Source organism: Eulemur rufifrons, chromosome 3 (assembly GCF_041146395.1).
Source record: "Eulemur rufifrons isolate Redbay chromosome 3, OSU_ERuf_1, whole genome shotgun sequence".
NCBI classification, from domain to species: domain Eukaryota; kingdom Metazoa; phylum Chordata; class Mammalia; order Primates; family Lemuridae; genus Eulemur; species Eulemur rufifrons.
Window position 1 is genome coordinate 91,612,016 of NC_090985.1, and position 21,228 is coordinate 91,633,243.

Consider the following 21,228-nt stretch of genomic DNA (forward strand, 5'->3'; position numbering starts at 1 on the left):
CGGTGTTAAATACAGGAACATGCTGTACAGGTATGTAACTCAGGAGCAATAGGTTCTACCGTATAGCCTAGGTGTGTAATAGACTGTCCCCTCTAGGTTTGTGTAAATACACTCTGTGATGTTCACACAATGACAGAATTACCTAATGACGCATTCCCCAGAATGTATCCCTGTTGTTAAGTGACGCGTGACTGTACATGCTGTTCCCATTACCTGGAGTGCTCTTCCTCAGTGTAAGTTACGCAGCCACATCCCTGATTTCCTTCAGGAGTCTGTTCACATGTTATCAGTGAGTCCCTCCCTCCCCAGTTTATTGTAAATAGCTCCTCCCTTTCCTTAACATCCTCCCTGTCCCAAGTCTTCCTCATACCATTTATACTCTAAAAAGCTCATTTCTTATTTTTCAAATTTTGCTCTCTCCCCCTGGAAGATGGGGATGTTGCCTGTTCATTTGCTGTAGAGCAGTGCTTTGCATGGATAGGTGTTAAATAAATATTTGTTGAATGAATGAATGCAACGTGCAATTCAGTAAGTATATGACTATGACATACTCATGGAAAGAAATACGTTGATTCTTTCCCATTATGGTCAGGGGTAGTTGGGCAGCAGTGAATAAAGTAAGCTAATCCTGGGCTCAGGTATCTGTGTCGGTTATCAAATTTGCTGTGAGTGGTCGATTTAAAGTGCTAATTTGACTCACTTTTTATAGCTTCTTCTGATTTTAATTAAAATTAGAGGAACAACCATATGGTTATTAAATGCAAATGTGTTTTAATTTCCGAATTTAAAGAACTAAAAGCAAGGTATGTTTTAAGGAAATGAAGTTATTTTCTGAGTCACGTCATGGCCATTGTGGTGGACGTGCGGCATTTGTGCAACCCCAGACCATGGCTGTGGGGCAGCTGTGGTCATCCTGTTCCTCTCGCCAGCCCAGAAAAGGAAGTGGGTTCCGGTTCTGACTGTTAAAACTGAAAGGGAAGACTGCTGGGAACTTCTAGGAAGATTTCCTCAAGCCTACGAAAGAAGCAGAGCAAGAGGTGATCCTTTTGCTTCTGGACATCGTCTTGTTTGAAAGAGAATCTTGCAGTGAGGGGAGCCCGGATTGCCACGGGAGGATGGAGCCAGGCTGAGAGCCAGCCAGCCTACCTGCCCGCTTCCTGTTTAGTTAGAGAATGAATTTCCTTCTTGGTCAAGCCGTTGTTGGGTGGCGTTTTGTTAAATGCAGCCCTAGGGACATCAAAACTGATACATCTCATTTTGTAACATAAGTTTGAACATTTATTTCACTGTTGCTTCCTTGCCATATGTACCTCAAAATAAATCCAGTTTGAAAAACATTCCTTTGACTGAATTGACCTTATGTGTATTTTTTTCTCTTTTAATTTTTATTTTTTGCCTCAACTCTTAGAAGCAAAATGAGTTTGGGTTGCAAAAAGTTTTTTGGAGACACCAAAATAAAAGCTTGTAGGGCAAATTTTTCCATATGGGTTACTAAAGCAATTCTAATTAAATTTTTTAAAGTTTATAGGGGTCTGGGGAAGGAGATGTGTTAATGTGATCCTCAGCTTCTTTGAGGCTTACAATACTGTTTATTTCTGTGCTGATTTCATCTCTAGAAATGGCTGTGACCAAGTATTAATAAGCTTATAATTCATCTGCCACTTTGGACAGAAAAAAATAGCTGCTCAATATTTTCTGCTATTATATGCTTTCATTTTTATGTTTTTCTTACATTTTGCAATTTCAATTTCAATTTTAGAGATATAACTCCCCATTGCTTTCGAGAAAGCTGACTTTCAGGGGGCATTGCATTCTGAATATTGGTATACTAGTAGTTCTCAAATACTTTGGCATTAGAATTTTTTTTTTTTTCCCCACATGAAACCTTTCTCAAAATCCTTAAGAATGGGGTTTTCAGGCATTCAAAATCTTTATTGTTTGGTAGGAAAATATTTCCTTGTTTACTTAACCATGGAGTACAGTTTGAGGGCCTGCCACATACAGGGTTAATGAAGAATTGACCCTGTAAGTTTTCCTTCAAACTGAGGTACTTTTGAGAGTGAAATAATTATGCCAGGACAACAGACCTTGGGACAATTGGGACTGTCCTAGGCAAACTAGGCCCGTGGTACTGAAAAGGTGTACGTCGTAGCAGAGATACGTATCTCTGGTAAAGGGTGGTAGAGAATTGCTGTGAGCCTCTTTCCCACTTCTACAACCCCACGTCTCCAGTGCAGCTCAGCAGCCCCGGCCCTGGAGGGAACCTCTGCCCCCAGGTACGCAGAGCAGTCACACTGCTGGTTGTTCAGCCCTCACCAGGTGCTTGTTGAGCAGTCGCTGTGTGTGTCAGATGTTAGCTGAGGTACTGAGAGTACAAAGGTAAATTACTTGATTCTACAGATTCATTTATTCAACAGAACTTGGCAACAAATAGTTCCATACCATTAACCACTGAGGCATGTAAGAGTGGATTATTTAAATGGAAACAGGCAGGGCAACCCTGAATTTGAATTTGAAATGTGATGTCTTTTACCAGGCTTTCCTTCCTACCCCCCACCCCCTGAAACTGAACTACTGTGAGGACTTGTGGATGTTTGCGTGTGATCCCTTTGGAATCTGTGTTATAGTTAGTTAGAGGTCACGAAGGGGTCGAACACAACTGTATATGTCGTGTTGGGTGTACTAGTGGTAGGTGTCGTGTGGAAATAGTGTTGGAAATAGTAACTAGAGGAGATATAAGTGACGCGGAGGGGTCTTGTGTGTCTCTATCTCTGCCTCTTTAACATTTGGGAAGAAGAATGTGGAAGTATGTTTTTTTCATGAAGAGAAAAATGAAGAGAGAGAGAGAAAAGGGAATGAAAAGGAAAAACAGATAATGAAAAAAGTAGAGTAAAAGGCATTGAACTGAGAATTTTCCAGACCACAATAGTACAGGAAGAGCTGTACAAAGATGCTTAAGATTAGAAAATCGCCTCTCTCATCTGCCTCTGCCCTTTCCACTGGCACGCACAGCACACTCCCTTTAGTGACAGCTCCTGGTATGACATTCTTAATGACGTGCCATCTTAAAGAGCCCAGGATTCAGTAAATGGAATCTTCAGACTCTTGAACCTAGCTTAGTTTCCTAAATAGTTGTATTTAATTGAGGATATTTTTTAATGATTCACATATAAAATATCAAAGAACTAACTTAGTATAATGGATTTTATACTGGTGTTTGACTTTAAAGTTAGTTTTCTTGTTAATTTACTCTGATGTCTTATTTTCCTTAGGATTAAAAAAAGGAATTTTTTCCCATATCTTTTAGCCATTATAAAATTACATGATTACTAGTGTTACCTTTAGATGATTGTAAATAGTGAGTTAGGTATGATTTCTTCTTATTTTCAACAATTTTCTTCTAAGAAGAATAAATAATTATATATAAAACAAAATTTGGAATGTTCCTGAATAACAGAAAATTCAGATACATCTTAGTTGTCTCATTGCTGAATTCAAACTTCATGACTTAGGAATTAATTAGTAACTTATGAACACAAGAGGAGCTTGAACTCATTGCAGTTCTTTTGGTAAGTTTAGACATGCCTGTATTTTAGAGATTCGTGAACACTTAAACAATGATTTTTGTTTTATTTTTAAGTGGAAGGCTAACTTAAAGATATTAAAGACCCATGTGAAATTAAAGAGCAAACTATTAATATTTTCCTACTTCAATTTTTAAGCATGTAATATTAGGAACTATGCATTGCTTGCACTATGGATTCATTGTTTGAGAATATTATTTTTCCTGGTTTAATATGTCAAAAAAAAAAGCAAAATAATAAAAAAAAAACTTAAGTTAACTTTGTGAATAAAAAATGCAGGACTTAAAGAAAGATCTGCTTCAGCGCCAGCAGTCGCCCCAGAAGAGGCCGAGCCATATGCTGACCCAGAGGAGGCTCCCATGAGGGCAGGTAAGTTGTCCTCGTCCTTCAGGTCTCACTGGGATGTGCCTTCGCCTGACAGGTATCCCATTTGCAGTTTACAGAATCACGTTTTACCCAGAATTTGTTTCACATTTTTACAGAATATTGAGCTACTTTTTCTTCTCTTCTGAAATCTTACAGTAAACAAAATTTTTCTAGTAAAAATTTGCACAGGATAATTTTAATTTTTGAGAGATAAAGAATCTTAGGCACGGTGTTTGTTCTTTGTCCAAGACCACAGAGAATCCTCATGAACTGAGTGTTATGTTTCTTGATTCCAATTCTAGCACTACAGTACCATATTACATTGAAAGTAAAAGTACACACATCATACACTAGTGTCATCATTTGTCACGTGATTTAATAGGGTAGGTCTAGTGAGTTCTCAGTCTTTTTTATATGAGGGTCTCCTGTCCACATCAAAAGACTTCCCAGACCTCCCTGTGATCCTGTGAAGCCTGTCTTGCATCTGCGTGGATCAAGTGTCTCCACAGTTACCCAAGGGCCTATGACCCATAGGTTGGAAAATCCTGAAATATTTTAATGAATCAGTAAATTAAATTTTAATCCATTAGTATCATTTCTTATTTATGGTATGATATTTATTATAAAGTACTATATGGTTTGTGCACATTTTTCATTTACCCAGGTCTCAAGAACTTTGGTTTCTTTCCGCCACCTGTTGGAAGTGTTAGGTATGACACCACATATTTACTGCAGCCTAAGTACTGGGTCCAGAACCATACTTTAGACTGATTTTATCACTGTGTACTGATGAACAATATTTTATTTTCCTTCCTTCTTTTTAAGATAATTGAGTTGCTCTGAGTTTTGTTCAGTTCATAATCCTAGGAGAGTTTACTGTCTCCCTCTCATTCCTGTAGAATTCCTACAACCATAGGTCTGGAACAAGAAATAAATTTTTTTAACTTTTTTTTTTTAACACACATTTAAATGTGTGTTTGGATTTAGCACCTCAAATTTTACTTTGCACTAAAAAAAAAAAAAGAAAGAAAGAAATTCTTTAACTCATTGCTGTCTGGCTTCTGCCTCCACTAACCCTTTCCCGGGGTGAGGAAGAGTGCTTACAAACTCATGGAAGGTTGAAATGCCATGGTGTACTGACTAAGTTCAAAGCCAGTGCTGGTAGCAGATGATTCTAGAGAAGTCTCTGAGGGCTCAGTTGTGGAGGTCTTATATTCTCTTCCAAGGAGTTTAGGTTTTCACCATTTGGGCAAAGGAAGCCATTAAAGGGTTAGGCAAAAAAGCAGAGTGCACCACTTCTAGTAACGCAAATTATATTCTCTTCGGATGGTGCTTTCAGCAGTTGTGAAACTGGGCATCCAGTTAGGAAGCCAACATAGGCATTGTGGGGGAGGATAAAGGAAGAATGGAGATTGGCAGACTCTTCTGTGGTTTCAAGAGAGTATGTATAAAAGTGGCTTGTGAAATAAAAAAAAATCTATAAAAATAGAAGGCATTTTTGTGCTTTAGAAATGGTTTTGTAGTATGATTAGCATAATAGATATTATAATGAAACTTTTTCCCTACCTGAAGTTCAAATTAACTTCTTCCAATTTTTTTTTTTGGAAGATTAGCTTTTGTAAATAAGTGATGTCACTGGCATCGTTTCACATGACAGCATTTATGATACCAAGTCTGGTGCTACTGTTATTCACTGAACATAGAGCATGTGTGTTAGAGAATTTATAACGGTGTCAGTGTAATTATAGCTTCTTGTTCCTGTGTCATGTTGCAGGTGAGTCTGATAATCTAATAAGCACCACAGTGTTGTGTTGTCGGAATGTCATTGTCAGTGTTCATTTTTGTAATTCACATTTATTTGAATCTGTGGATCTGACTGTCAGATGTGTTTCTCCAAAGCTGAAAGGATTGTCTGTTACAATGTAGGGTCTTCCTGACATCTGGGAGTGGTCGGCCAACCCTGAGCACCCTCAGTGCTCACACCAGCAAGGGTGTCCTCTCTCCGGTCAGGGGAGGCAGTGGTTGACCATATACGTTAATCTATATTGACTTTGTCATCTAGATTTTTATCTTGAGTTCCCAGTACTTCTCTTTATGAAAGCTTTTGTCCTTCCCACTTTCGCCTACCATTAGTGTGAATTGTATTGTTACTAATTACAAACTGAAGTCATTTTGCTCTTTGTGAGGCTTTTATTTAAAATGAAAATATGAGCCTGAATTAGTTTTCTTTCTTTAAAAATCTTACTGGAAGTCTTTTAACACTTATATCTGCTGGGGAAAAAAAAAAAAAAAAACAATTTACAATATCTACCATGTTTGTCAACAAAGGAAAAAACATGCTAAACTGATATAAAAAGGATGCATAATTGCTTAGCCACATATATTCATTTTAATATCTAGGCATAAATTCCATATTTGAGTGTTAGAGTTCCACATTAATGTTTGAATTTTTCTACTTAGTTATGTTTTGTAATTATTTTAGAACCCCGATATATCGAAGATGAAGTAACAGAACAAATTCAGCCCCTTCTCCATGACATGGTATACACAGAACATGGTATGAATTCAAATCTATTGTTTTGTCATGAATTACTAATATATGTTTAGTTACATGACTTGGACGTTACTTTAAAATTTAAATGTTAGTTGGATGTTTGGATTATTTTCTTAAAATTTTTAAACTCAAAGTTATTAAAGTACAGGTATTACATTCGAGTAGCCCTATACATATTTTATTTTACCCCACCTGACTGTGAAGAAGCTTACTCCGTACATGTAAGAGAGAAATGGTGGGAATAAATGCGCATACGCAAATGGGGACCAGTGATCCATCAGGAGTAGCTGGGAAGACAGAGAGGAGGAAAACAGGACACAACCGAGCTACGATGGGTTACCCAGGTGTTGCCATCCACCCTCAGACTTCACTTCCTGCTTGGCGGGGCACCAAAACAAAACGGAGACGTTTTTAGTGATATAGTCTAGATTACCAGAAAGGAAAAAAAGACAAGAATGTAAAGGATTTTCCCAGCACTTAGATCTAAACCATTTCTCATGTGGAGCTCTGTGTAGTGGCTACTAAATGACAGTTCGGAAACCAGTGTTAGGATTTTATAAGGCTGCTTATTAAAGCATCCCTTTATGAAAACAGAGAGAGTGACCCCAAAAATGTAACTCGTGAAGGGATCGTGAGGGGGGAGAACACTGGTATCTTATTACTCCTGATGGTTTCTATGGTCCTAAATGTCCTAAAGAAAAAAAAATGAGTTTCTTAAAAATAAACAAACAATCCCTGTCATTTAAATTGATTTTGCTGATGTTGCTGGGAGTATAGGAGCCTGTGCCCTTTTATTGCAGCTGCTTTACAGGCCAGAAAGCCGCCTGTGTGAGCAAGCACAGGCTTCCCTTCCCTCCAGCTTCTTCTCTAACTTTGACCTAATGCAAGGAAGATGCAGCCTGAATAAGTGATTTCATTATAATGGGGTGAGTGGTATAACGGGGAAACCCAGGATGCTCTGTGGGGCTCACCCCAGCTCCAGGTCAGAGAGGCTTCCTGGAGGAAGTGACTTCTTCATTCAGGAGCTGGAGGCTGGTGTAGAACTTATTCGCCGCTGAGGCAAGAGGGGATCTGAAGGTATTTCAGAATGGCTGGCACGTGGAATACGTAGGAGGAGTGTGCTGAGAGAAAGGGTATTTTTACCTGATTCTGAGAGTAATCGAAGCCATCGGGGAGGGTGTTGAGGAGTGCTGTGTATTCTGTCTGCAGCATGAAAAACGCATGGCAGGGATGCAGGCGGTCAGCAGGGAGACCAGGTGGAGGGTTGTGCTGGTAACACAAGTGAGTGGGGATGGTTGGTCAAACCCCGCTTAGCCAAAGGTGGGGATGGAGAGCAGTGGAGAGACCTGGGAGACGTTTAGGTGGGTGGTGGGTGGGCAGACAGCCAGGAGAGGAAAGAATCGAGTCTAGCACCATGTTCCTTGCCACAGCCACCTTCTTGGACCTGTTCTTTTCTTTGTCGAGACTTTCTCCTTAGGAATCACATATATGGTCCATGGCTTTAAATATTATTTATATGCTGGTGACTTCTGAATCTATCGCTGCTGCCCCGATCAATCCAGGTTTATCCAGCTGCATAAGACATTTTCATTTGGACGTCTGATCAGTGTTTCAGACTTAAAATATGCCTGACACAGAGCTCGTGATTCTTCCCCATCTCACAGCTCCTCTCTACCCCGAACCCCAGCATCACTCTTAGTCTAGTTTGCTATGTTTTAGTTAATGGCTTCCTTTCCCACTTAGTTGCTTAAGCTAAAAACCCAGGAGTTTCCGTTGATTTCTCACTCTTCTCCCTTCACGTATCTAATCCATCAGCAAGTCCTGTTGGCATTGCCACTGACACGTACCCTGGCCCTCCAGGGTCTCAGCAGTGACTGTGGCCTCTTGCCACAACTGCCACTGTAGCACCGCCTGGGTGTCCCTGTTTGCATCCTTGCTCCTCCATAGCCGTCCTTGGTTATTGGCTCCTCTATAACCCTGTGGGGTGTGGCCCAGCCAGCTGTGCCTTATCTGATCACAGCCTGCTTCTCCTTATCATTCACTTTTCTCTAGCCCACTGGCCTCTCCCTTTCCTTTGAAATGGCCCAGCCCACCCCTCCCTTGGAGCCTCTGCACGTGATATGTCTTCGGCTGTGATGTGTTTCTCACCCTGCCTGATCTTCACATCTCATGACAGCATGGCTCCCTGTCATCCCACCCCAGTTCATCCCACACTGGGATTCAGGTCCTGCGTCTGCCATTGGTTTGCTGCATGGCTCTAGCATAAATGTCTCTAGTTCCTCATCTGTCAGAGTGAGATACTAGTACCCACCTCGTAGGGGTGGTGTAACAGCCCCAGAGTGCTTGCCAATGCCCAGAGTCTAGTTAACCCTCGGAAAGGTCTCTTCATACCAGGCTGTCCCTGACCGAGCAGTGGAGGCTCAGAAGTCGTGTACCATGTTTGGCTGGTTTCCCTACTGAAAACAGGGACATTTCCATTGAACAGAGAACTAAGTCCTGCTAATGTAAAACTCATCAAATTGCACTGGCGAGAATGACAGCAGAATAAGGAAAGAGGGATATGGTAAGAAGAAAAAGAGTAGTAAAATTCGCAGCAGGAATTAGAATTGGTGATTGGTTTGCTGAGTAGCAGAAAATCTGAAGTGAGGAGGAAAATACAGTAAGCTATGATGAGAAGACAGAAGACAAATAAATAGTATGACATAAATAGGGCTGCCTGATTCAGTAGCACCTGAGAGCCTAACCATGCCACAGTAAAGGGAGAGTAACCAAGAAGCCTTCCTGCAATTTGGGGGTGGGGTGGGAATTCAGTAGCAGTGCAAAATAGTAGTAATTTTATTACTGAAATGATAATAATACCTAAGTACTTACCATGGGCCATACATTTTTCTAAGTGTCTTAATCTTCCCAACAAGGCTATGAATAGGTACTGTTATTCCCATTTTATGTAAGAGAAATCTAAGGTACTGAGTAGTTAAGTAATCTGTCCACAGTCACACAGCTGGTGTGGAAGAGCTTAAATCCAGAACCATGTGTTCCATACCCCACACGCCTACTCGCTGCGCTGCACACGAAGTCCAGCTCGTGCAAGGTCTGTAGCTCGAGTGTTGTGTGTAGCAGATAGTCTGCTGGAAGCCACATCAAGTTATTGGGGTAATTTTTAGGCCCAGTAACAATGTAAACCGTATTACAGTGGAATAATGTAGCATGTCCAACATCTACACAAAAGAAGCAGAACAGCGTAGTATATCACAGAAGTTAATCTCAGAAGAAAAAAAGGGCATCTTTGCATAACTTAAAGGCTAAACATAGGAATGTTTGGACACACAATGTCATACAAGTCAACCTATGACCTAGCATATGATTTTGACAGGTAGCTAGCTGTTCTTTGCTATAGAATGTTTGAATGGTTCTCTAAAGTTGTTACATAGAATTTTATGTCAATTTTCAGTAAAAGGTCATAGTGTGACCTTTTCTCTGACCCAACGATAATCAGAGGCAAATATAATAATTGTGAAGTTTTTATTCATTAATTCATCAGATATTTATTGAGTACGTCCTATGGCTATGCATGGCCGTAGGTGCTGGGCATCCATAGTGAACGATATATATGAGGTCCCTGTCCTTGGTGAGTTCATGTTCTAATGAGAGGAGACCACCCTCCTCCCCGCTGAGGCAGACTGGCACTTGGCCAGAGTGAGGAAATGGCTTTGGAGTGGACAGCAGCATCTGCAGTGGCCCAGAGGACAGGCAGAGACTGCCCAGCAGCAGGAGGGGGCGTGGCAGCCCTTCCAAGGGGCATCTGTGCTTAAGTTGGCTGTGGCCAGTGGGCCTCACTATAGACTGGTGTCCCTTTGCCCATTGTCCTAGTTGAAGGAGAAGACCTGCAGCAACAAGAGGGCGGACCAGCAGGAGAACCACAACCAGAGGATAACGATTTCCTTACGGCGACTGATGTAGATGATCAATTTGAGACCCTGGAACCTGAAGCATTTCATGAAGGTAGAGCACTTTTTTCTGTTTCTTTGTTTCAGAATAAAATACAATAGACGATTTATAATTATAATTACCGAAGCTTTTCTTAAACCCCTTTAACACTAATATTTAACTTATCTAAGTTTTTTTTAAGTTGGAGTTTAAAGCCTCAACTAGTTATTTTTTTCCCAAAGTAGATAGATATTCTGATTTTGCTTCAAAGTACTTTTAAGAGAAACTTGAAATTTAAAAATTTCTTATGAAAAGTAAGTGAAATACTTTAACAAACTACTTTTACTATATTCTCCTGCCTAGGTTACCATTTGTTATGTGAAATTCAAACAGACAGTGAAATATTTGACTTGATAATTTTTCTCAGGCTCTTGTTGAACATGAACTCTGTAACGACTGTGGGTAGAATACATTTCTTAGCTTCTATTCCAGGCACCGGCAAGCTGTTTCTGTAAATGGACAGACAGTAAATATTTTAGGCTTTGTGGACCATACAGCCTCTGTCGAAACTACTCAGCTCTGCTATCAGCACAAAAGCCGCCAGAGACAATCCCTAAATGGGTCAATATGGCTGTGTTCCTATAAAACTTGACTTACAGAATCCTACACGATACAGCTGGTAAATGGTTGCAAGGACTTTTTTAAAGCATACAAGTAATGAAAAAGTAAAGTTCATCTCCTCACAGTGTTTAATATATTGAGAACTTACTTTAGAAGCAGGCAGCCCCTAATTTATCAGAGGTTGTATTTCAAAAAGCTTATATCCATGCTTGTTTGAAAGGCATGGGTAGAAGCTCTCTAGAAAACAGTGGGACAGGTCTGGAAAGTAGAACACCGTAGTGAAATGAGAGATTAGCACTTCTCCTGGTCCAGCCTTTGTCACTGTGTTACTCCGTATAAACTGTCCTCTCTCTTTAGCACAATGTGTGCTGTTCATCAACCTGGGGTTCCTGAGGGGATCAAGTATGAGAATGTGTGAGACATTTCGGAGTGTAGCTCCAGTGAAAGATGAAGTGCTAAACAGACATTTAATATTTCCATGTTTCATTTTAATAGTTATTTCTTTTGAAATAAAATTAATCATAAGCATAGATTCTGAATATGCCAGACTCTGTACACCATTTTATAAAAGTAGTAATATCAATCTGATGTTTTTTCAGAAACTGTGGACAGTTACCATGTGGAAGAGACAGGTGAGATTTTAATTTAACACTCTTCTTTCTCAATTATAATGAGTCTTTTCCTTTGAGACATCATCATAAGATTATATATGTAATATTACCTACTATTTATTAGTAATAATATAAATTATTTAATATATCCTATGATATATACTTAATAATTTTATTACATATCATGTATCAATAGATTATCTTGTGAATATAGCTTTTGTGTTTTGAAGTCTATTTCTTAAGGATAAATTCCCAGTAGTGGAATTATGAGTTTTGTAGCCTTAAGTTACAAAGTCAATGTAATATCAGAGTTGTGTTTGGTCACGTGTCATGCACCCCCGAAGGTACCCTGGAGATGGATGCATCATCTGTCAGTAAGCCCGTGTCGTTGGCTAGTTTTTCTTCCAGTGTTGGAAGAGATCATTCTTACTGTGCTTGAGGACCATGTGGTATTGTTGGCTGGCGTTTAGGACTTGTATCATTTTAACAATATGTATCTGTAAAAGCTAGAACTATGTTTTGGTCTAAGAGAAATATGGAGTGTCCAGTATTGGGTCCAAATGAGGCCTGGGGATGTGAGCATCCTTGCTCAGGCTCGCTCTCCAGCAGGTTCTTGCTGGCTGGGCAGGAAGACTCACCTGCACTGCTCTCTTTTTTTCTCTCTGTCTCTCTCATTTTTATTTGCTGACTGTAGTTGAATCTGCATAAACTAAATGAGAATATAGCTTTATTTTGTGGTAGGGCTATAAATCCATTGATGATGAGGACTGCCTTATTCATCTTTGTATTTGGCATTTAGCATAGTTAATAACTATTTGTTCTATGAGTGGACATGTTTGAACATCATTATGCTTTGATTTCACATTTCTATCATTACTAGAAATTGTACTTTTCTGGTTTCGATGATTGCATGTAATCCTTATTCCAGACACATTTGTAATTTCCTAATTATTTCCTAACTTGTAGTTTCACAGGACTATAATCAGGATATGGAAGAGATGATGTATGAACAGGAAAATCCAGGTTTGTCTATGTTAAAATTATCGATATGTGTTTCTGTTTGAGGCAGTGGTCAAGGCCATTTAAACCCGGGGTTAATGATTCACTCTGATAAAACACAGAGTTCTTTATACTTATAGTCACTTTTGATTGCCCAGATATTTATAGAGATTTTTGAATATGATTTATATTACATGGGGAAATGAGGGAAAAAGGAGTTGTGTTTTTCAAACCACTACAAAGATTTTGGTCTTTGTAGGTCTTTGTAGGATGTTGCAAAGAATATCTGGAAATTGAAGAGGTGGGATGATGTAGTAGAGTCAGGCTGGGTGCAAATCCTTGTTCTGTTTCCTGTGTCTTCCTGTCTTTGTGATGTAGCAAATTAGGGAACATTATTCAGCTTAAATTTTATGAAATGATAATGACAATATCTGCCTTACAAGGTTGTGAAGATGAGAATTAATTTGTGAATCTTTTAGAATGGCATCTGGTAATGTGTTTGGTTTTTTCATTTTTGGCAATGGTGTGTTTTTGTTTTTCTAGATTCCAGTGAACCAGAAATAGATGATGAAAGACTGCACCATGATGCAGGTATTAAATGAATGTTTTCATTAGATTTTAAATGTTACTTAATGTTTCTCGATTGCAGTGCCATGTTTACATGGTGATTTTTCTTTTAAAGGAGTCAAAGAAGTAATTGTAGCATCCAATGCATGACATTTTGTCTTATAACAAAATTAGACTATTAAAAGAACATCAGGCTTTCATATTTCATCCTGTCTACTAACGCCTCCATAATAAGACATGATGTTAAAACCTGCTACTTTTGTGCATCTTTTTCTGTGCCAATTTGAGGAATTTTGTTTGACGATAATTTACCTGCCCTTTCCTTTAGTTGCTTTTGGGCAGAGGCATTTATTACTGCCTGTGCAGACATTAATGTTTAAAGGAATAGAATTGAGTGTTTGAGATTAAGTTGTTGTTGTTTTTTAGCAAAGCAGTTATACAGAATGACTCATTTAATACTTATTTTGTTTTTATTCTCTTTTTTTTTGCAGATGGTGTAACGTACCAAGACTATGATGAACAAGGTTTGAAAATGCTTCTTAATCTTAAGCCACATACTTGTTTTAAAATATGCCATAGTTTGACTATAAAACATAGAGAATTATGTTTTAAGCTATAAATATCATAACTTAAAATATGCCAGTGAATGGTAGTTTTCAAGAATTCCCTTGGGGAGATTGCCTATTCCAGCAGTTCTGCAAATGCCTAAATAATTTCCTAAATTTCTTACAATCATTAGGAGGCAGTTACAAGTCATTCAAGAAAACTGGTCTCATTATTTTATAGCCATCTCTCTCTTTTGATTAAGATATGTATGAACTGCTACTTTAGTCAAGAGTTTAACTATTGCTGATTCTGCAAATTAATCTTACTCTCAGAGATGGCGGATTTGCCAACTTGAGGAAGGTTAAGAAGAATTGGGTTCCAGGCTTAAGGGCAACATGGAGAAAATAGTTCTGGCAAATTTGTGGCATGGGCAGCATCTGATTCAGATTTAAGCCATTGTAACTCCTCTGTGTCCAGGCATTTCATGTACTCTTTTATTGAACTCCATGAAGTAGATCATATTTTCTCTACTTTCCAGAAATAAGGTTCACTAATAATAAGGATAAATAATTTGTCTAAGATTGTAGGACTAAGAAATGATACAGCCAGGCATTGCGGCTCAAGTTTATAACCACAGCAATTTGGGCAGCTTGAGGATCTCTTGAGATCAGGAGTTTGAGAACAGCCTGGACAACATAGCAAGACCCCATCTCTAAAAAAAAAAAAGAAAAGAAAAAAATTAGCCACACATGGTAGTGTGCACCTGTAGTCCCAGTTACTCAGGAGGCTGAGGCAGGGGGATCACTTGAGCCCAAGAGTTCCAGGCTGCAGTGAGCATGATTATACCACTGTACTTCATTCAGCCTAGGTGACAGAGTGACAACTCATCTCTTAACAAAAAAAAAGAAAGAAAGAGAGAAATGATACAGCCAATGATGTATCCTTTTTATTTCATTATCTTCAAATATGATTCTCCAGAAAGAGGTCAGTTGGGTGTAAGTTTGTGTGTAAAGCAGGAAAGATGAAGAAATACGTCATGATTGAGTGGAATATGGAAGACTTTGCACATTCTAGGTGGTTTTAGGGCTTGAAGTTCAAATACGAGTAACATAGGATTCCTCCTTTCAAGGAGCTCTGATAGCTGGTGATTCACAATTGAAGGAAATTAGAAATGACTATGTGTAGACCTGATATGTTAATTTAAGACTTGAGACCCTACCAAGGTCGTCATCCACAGTGGCTGTTTTTAATGGGATATGACGCCATTGGAAGAACCCTGGATTGTGTCTGTAGCTACTGATAATTTTTTTTATAAGAAGTTAAAGAACTTGGCCCTGAGATTATATTTAGATTTTCTTTCCAATCTTGAATTTGAAGAAGAGAATAGGAATTTACAAATTAAATGTTTGTAGAGATGGGATTTGAGATACTTTTCTCATTTCTGCCAACCATTATAGTGTTTTTTGAAAATTTACTAGAAAGAACATGTTTAGAATGCGATTTGCAGACGAGATCTAAAGGAATTGGAAATCAAACCTGTGAGAAGTATAAAATTAGATACCATGCTAAAAAGATATTGTAAAAATGAATATATTAATTTTAGGGGTATCAAAATAAATGTAATTTAAAATGTTAAGAAAGGATAATTAGTATGACCTAAGGGATCATCAAGATTTGCTAAGATACTTTGGATTAACCTTGCTATAGAACATTTTTTTTTTTTTTAAAGATAGAGTCTCGCTCTCTTGTCTGGGCTAGAGTGCCATGGTGTCAGCCTAGCTCACTGTAACCTCCAACACCTGGCCTCAAGCAATCCTCCTGTCTCAGCCTCCCAAGGATCTGGGACTACAGGGGTGCACCACCATGCCCGGCTAATTTTTTTTTTTTTTTTTCTGTTTTTGGACACCTGGATACTTTTTTCTATTTTTAGTAGAGACAGGGTCAAACATAAACATTTTCAAGCCTAATAGATCTAATTGAACAGAGGATTATTCATTATATGCTAAAAAGATAGCATATCTTTGTGGAAATTCGGAACCAGACTAGGGAAACCAAGTAACTGTCATATAAGTGAAGCTATAAGTAGAGTAAAAGCAAAACCATCTTTCAGTAAGAGAACAGAATATATTCTATATTAAACTCCCCAACTTCAGACCCTGGAAAACATATGGATTGCTAGAGCCATCGCAAGAACGAGCTCTCCACATCAAAGACACAGAAAGCATCCCACCCGCATTGGACAAACCCAGGAAGCAACAGTACAGTCTTGCCATCTGATTGATTTGTTTATTCATACACTACATATTTATGTAGTATCTTGTATCCAAAATGTACAACATTGGAGCAGTTCTAGTGAGGAACACACACATGGTACGTGTTTGGATATAGATCTAATATTTTAGCAGGGGGGTAGAAATTAAGCAGTTTCAATGGAGTCTTCAATTATTGTTGTGATAAGTGTTGGGGAGAACAAGTAGAGTGTGTAGGAAGAGCACATAATAGAGACCTTCCCCGGTTTGTGGATGAGGTCAGGACTTCCGAATTTTGTGCTAAGGTGAGAGCAGTGGGCAGGCAAGGGGAGAGCTTCCAGGACCGTCAGTGAGGTCTCGGGGGTGAACTTGCTAGAAGAGGGACGGGGCTGAGATGGTCCAGAGGATGGCTGTAAAGGAGGCCAAGGACATGTCATCTTCACCTTAGCGTGCTGTGCAGGGGCACCCCCAAATCAGACCTGCATTTTGAAAAGATCGAGGGATCTGACATGTAGCAAATAGACTGGAGAGAGACAAGAGTCAGTGTGGGGAGACCAGTTACGATACTGCAGTCATCCGAATCTGATCGTTCCCTGAGTCACATCTCTGCCTAACGAGGAGCCAAAGGAGAGGAGTTTCAAGAAAGAGGTGTCCCGCGGTGCCCCGTGCTGCTAAGAGCCATGTGAGATGAGCGCCAAGCATGTGTACGAGACCTAGCACTGCAGTGGCGTCATAGGTAACCATAGCCAGAACTATTTCAGTGGACAGGTCGGAGAGAGATGACAGTGGTTTAGACTAGAGTGGTAGCAGTGACAGTGGAGGGAAGTGGACAAAGCTGAGAAATATTTAGAAGGTAAAATCAGCAGGGCTTGATGTGTGGGTGTAGCTGGGGAGAGAGCAAGGTGCCGAGAACCATGTCCCCTCTTCTGGCTGTGCAGCCCGGTGGCAGCAGGGGCTCTTCCTAAGACAGGACAGACTGGAAGACAGGGACAGGGTGGGAGGTCATAAGTCCAGTCTGTGTATGTTGACAGTGAGATTTCTTTGAGGCATCTAAGAGGAGAGATCAAATAAGCCATTTGCTGGTGCTTGGCTCTCAGAAGACAAGTCTAGTTTGTAGTGTGGGAATTACCCGTGTATATGTGGTCATTGGGGCCAAACTCTGAGATCTTAAGAGATCTCAGACCAGAGGATGCTCTATGGCCGGACTTTGAAGAAGCCCAACATTTAATGCCTGCTAAGAAAAAGATGAAGTGATAAGGAAGATTGAGAAGGAGAGTACGGTTACACTGAAATCCGGGGTAATGGTGTTTGGAAAGAAAGGCGTGTTGCAAAGAGGCTGAATTCCGTAACCTCTGGCTGGTGCCCCGCGGCTTAGATGAGGTGCTCGCTGGTGGTCCCCTCGGTCAGGGCCTGCGGGCAGGTGGGAGTGGATTGAGGAAGGGAGGTGCAAGGAGGAGCCATTGTCACATGTGGACGCCTCCTTGAAGAAGTTAGATTGTGAAGTGAAGGAAAGAAAGGACGACAGAAGCAAGCTCAAGGAAGGGTCGCTTTGTTTTTTTTAAGTTGGTAGAGGCGTGAGTGTATTTAAATGTGGGTACCACTCGGGGACAGAGTGAGCACACATTCACTGCTTCCTCATCTTCCAAATGCCTCCAGAAGGACACAGTGATACATTAAAAATAGTCCCCTCCTGCACCCAATGCTGGGAATAATTTCTGAAAGATAGTAGGTGTTCACAAATATTTCTTTACCAAATGAATAAAAGAATAAAAATTTATAACTATGCTGGGAAAATAAGAAAGTTTGCTTGTAGTGAACCAGAAAACTGGAGGCATTTTGGAAGGTCAGGCTGACTGAGAAAGCAGCACTCTGGGCACAGGAGAGGGCCGTGTAGAGGGGAGCCTGCTTGCAGCAGGGCAGAGGAGAAGCACGGAGCCTCATGCGGGGGAATGAGAGGAGGAGCGGGCAGTGCACCCTGGTCAGGGCAGTGAGTTGAGACCGACAGCTGACCCTGCATTCTTGGGCTGGCAGCAGAGTCCTTTGCCCCTGGGTCAAAGATCTGAGCATTGTTCCATAAACAAAGATCCCTGGTGAAAACTGGGATCCAGGATGATTAGCAGGATAGAGCTTCAGCTAACTCAAAAGCTCCACCACAAACATGGAGAAACTTTACAAAGGTAGTAAGTGGCTGACCTAGAATTTAAAGCCAGGACTGTTTCGGTCCAGACCAAACTCTTCCCCACCCCTCTAGTCTGCTGTTTCCCAGTGACTAAGCCCTGCACGTTCAAAGGTGGATAAGATGTTGTCTCTGCCCTTGAAACATGTTGTTAAGTTTTGTGTTACAATAAAAGTTATACAGTGCTATAAATGATTATTTTTTTTCTGGTTTTTTTTTTTTTTTTAAATAGTATATGAACCTTCAGAAAATGAACCTTTGGAAAATGAACCTTCAGAAAATGAAGCAATAGAAATCTCGGGTGAGTTTATTCTGTAAATGGATGTTTCTTGCAAGTTAATACCCTCCTATATTTGTTAAAACTCATAACTTATGGAACAAAGAATCAATGTAGTGAGAAATACAAGACACTTTTAAGTCATCAAGAAAGTAATCGGATATTGAAATTTAAGTTGAAATTAAAGTTGATATCCTAGTATAAGTACTCTCTATAAAAAGACCCAGTCTAAAAAGAGCCAAATTTAGATATCTGAGTGGATAAGAGTTAATTTAGGAGCCTGAGGGGAGGTGAGTTAATGTAAGATGTGTTTCCTTTTTTTAGATAATGCTGTGGAAGATTCAAACATAATTTCAGAAGGTAAGTTAATTTCATAGAAATAGTTTTACTTTCCATTGAAGAGTGTGTTCGTTTATTCAACAGGTATTTATTGAGCATTTTCTACTTGCTATCTATGCAGTGCTCGAGAGCTAGCAGTGTAAGAGTCTAAGGCAGAAGTCCTGTGTTTATTGGGGCAGGCATTCCAGTGGCCAAACAGATGATAAATAAAGTAATTAAAGTTTATGAAAAGTGCAATGCTGGCAATAAAAACAGAATACTGTAACAGGCAACTGCTGAGGGTGTGGAGGCCTGAATGGGGTAGGCGACCCCCCATGAGGCAGTGATCTAATGAAAAGGGGTTAGAGTGGGCAGAGGTGGGTTGAAAGTTGGGTCCTTTGTGTTGTTTTCAGCTAGGAAAAAAACCTTTTTATTGGAAGTGAAGAATGGTTTCTGAAAAACAAAAATAGTTGCACATATTAAATAGTGGTGCTTAAATGCAGCTTAGGTTTATGTAGTTCTTAACAGTTTATGATATATTGTAATTCTTTCACATATATTATTTCAGTTGCCTCTCACAGTAGACACTGAGGAGAAGGTAGAGCAGAGATCTTTGTACTTATTGCACAAATGAAGAACTGAAACTGGAGCAGTCAGGTGACTGGCTGGCCCCAAGCTCCATAGCTGTAAGTGGCCAAGCGGGTGTGTGACCCAGAATGGAGCCCAAAGTTGACCACATGGGGCCACATGCAATTTAACAACAATAGGTTGCTGCAAGTAGCATGGAACGGAAAATTTTGCTTATGGAATTACTTTTAGAATTCATTTAAGAGTAGCTGATTGTCAGTTTTCAGATTGAATGTTACTGGTTTTGAGCTTGGTTAGACAGAATGGACAATGGGATGGAACAGTCAACAGATGAAAGAGGTCGGTGTGGAGGGAGGGGAGACTGCAGTTGCCCTCACTTGGCGGCTGGGGGAGACTGCACGGTGCTGAGGGTCCGCTGTGTGCCAGAAGGTTCCTCCCATGTGGCAGGGCTGGGTGGAGCTGAGATTTTCTCCCTCCTCGTTTCCTCATGAGGAATACTGACGTTCTGAAGAATATAGCTGAGTCTGTATATTTATTCAGCAGGAATCAGAAAATGGAAACCCAAAATCCCCAGGAAGAACTTCATCCAACCTACCCCACATAGGTTTTGTATAAAAGAACTAACAGTGCGTTGTACAATTTGACCCTTCCTTTCTTGGATTAGAAATACAGTTTTTTCTTAAGACTTTTCAGGCATTTCGATTAGCTGATAGAGGTCATGGCAGAGACTGCTAAGGGAATCCCCTTTGGTGGACGAGGGGCGTGGGGCTGTGCGTGTGCTTCCCAGCCTGTGGCTTCTGTGCTGGGCCCCTGCAGCCCCTGCGTGGACAGTGAGGGGGGCTCATCTTCACACACCCGCCAACCTTCTCTTCCCCCCTCTCCTCTTATCTTGGCTGGTTGCCTCAGTATCTACTGGGATTCCCAACCCAGAACCATGGGAGTCATTACTGAGTCCTCCTCTCCCCGTCTCTAGACCTAGTCCCAAGCCCTGTTAATAGATGCCTTAAACATTTCCCAAATCCATTCTTTTTCCTAAAGCTCTTGTACTAGTGATCTGGCTCAGCCCCTTGTCATCTTCCTAGGTAACGACAGTCTCGCCTTCTAGCTGGTCATCTTGACTTCATATTTGTCCCCTTCCTATCCTCCTTTCACATGCCATCAGGATGATGTGTGCAGAAGTACATGTCTCACTGTACCAGTCCTGTGTTTAACCGTCTGTTATTCTCCATCTGTGTCAGCCGGGTTACTTTCCGTTGCAGATAAATAGATGGACACACATCCGTCAGGACCTTGCAGGGCCTACTAAGGACTTTGGATTATGTTCTAGATACAGTGTAAATTTGGGGAATACTTAAATGAGATATGGCATAATCTGATTTATGTTGCAAAGAATTATCTCTACTTCTAGCTAAAGAATGGATTGGATAGAACAAGGATGGAAGAGGGGACCACCCTGCCAGGAAATTATTTTGGACTACTCCAGGGAAGTGATTGTGGTGGCCTAGAGTAAGATCATGGCAGTGGGAGTGGAGGGGAAAGTGTTGAACTTGAGATGTATTTTAGAATTAAAATTCGTGAACTTTTCTGATAGTTGTGAAGCAAAGAAAAGAAATAGAGGAGGCCTTTGGGGTGGTTTGAGTAACTGCTGAATGATGGAGCCATTTCCTGAGAAGAAGAAAACTAGGCTGTAGAAGGAACTGGTTTAGGGGAGAAAATGAGAGTCTCCGTATTAGGCATTTGAAGTCTGGGAGTTAGTGTGAGATATCCAAGCGGAGTGTCGAGTGCGAGAGTTGGATATGCTTATCTGAACTAGTTGGGCAGGATCTAAGATGAATATAAACGTTT

General features: G+C 40.3%; 1 protein-coding gene across 11 annotated transcripts in view; it reads left to right on the forward strand.

Annotated features, from left to right (window-relative positions):
* Positions 1–21,228, forward strand: part of ASPH (aspartate beta-hydroxylase) — a 221,055-nt gene that overhangs the window by 59,187 nt on the left and 140,640 nt on the right. For 5 of the 11 annotated variants that reach the window (XM_069465560.1, XM_069465572.1, XM_069465571.1 and 2 more), the window contains 9 exons: positions 3,864–3,953; positions 6,433–6,507; positions 10,375–10,506; positions 11,652–11,684; positions 12,630–12,686; positions 13,206–13,253; positions 13,721–13,753; positions 18,433–18,501; positions 18,802–18,837. The exons of 2 other annotated variants lie outside the window; for them this stretch is intronic. In XM_069465560.1, coding sequence (XP_069321661.1) covers positions 3,864–3,953; positions 6,433–6,507; positions 10,375–10,506; positions 11,652–11,684; positions 12,630–12,686; positions 13,206–13,253; positions 13,721–13,753; positions 18,433–18,501; positions 18,802–18,837 — 573 coding nt within the window. The remainder of the gene's footprint in view (positions 1–3,863; positions 3,954–6,432; positions 6,508–10,374; positions 10,507–11,651; positions 11,685–12,629; positions 12,687–13,205; positions 13,254–13,720; positions 13,754–18,432; positions 18,502–18,801; positions 18,838–21,228) is intronic. 4 more of the 11 variants (XM_069465563.1, XM_069465564.1, XM_069465561.1 and 1 more) reach the window with 3 other exon arrangements.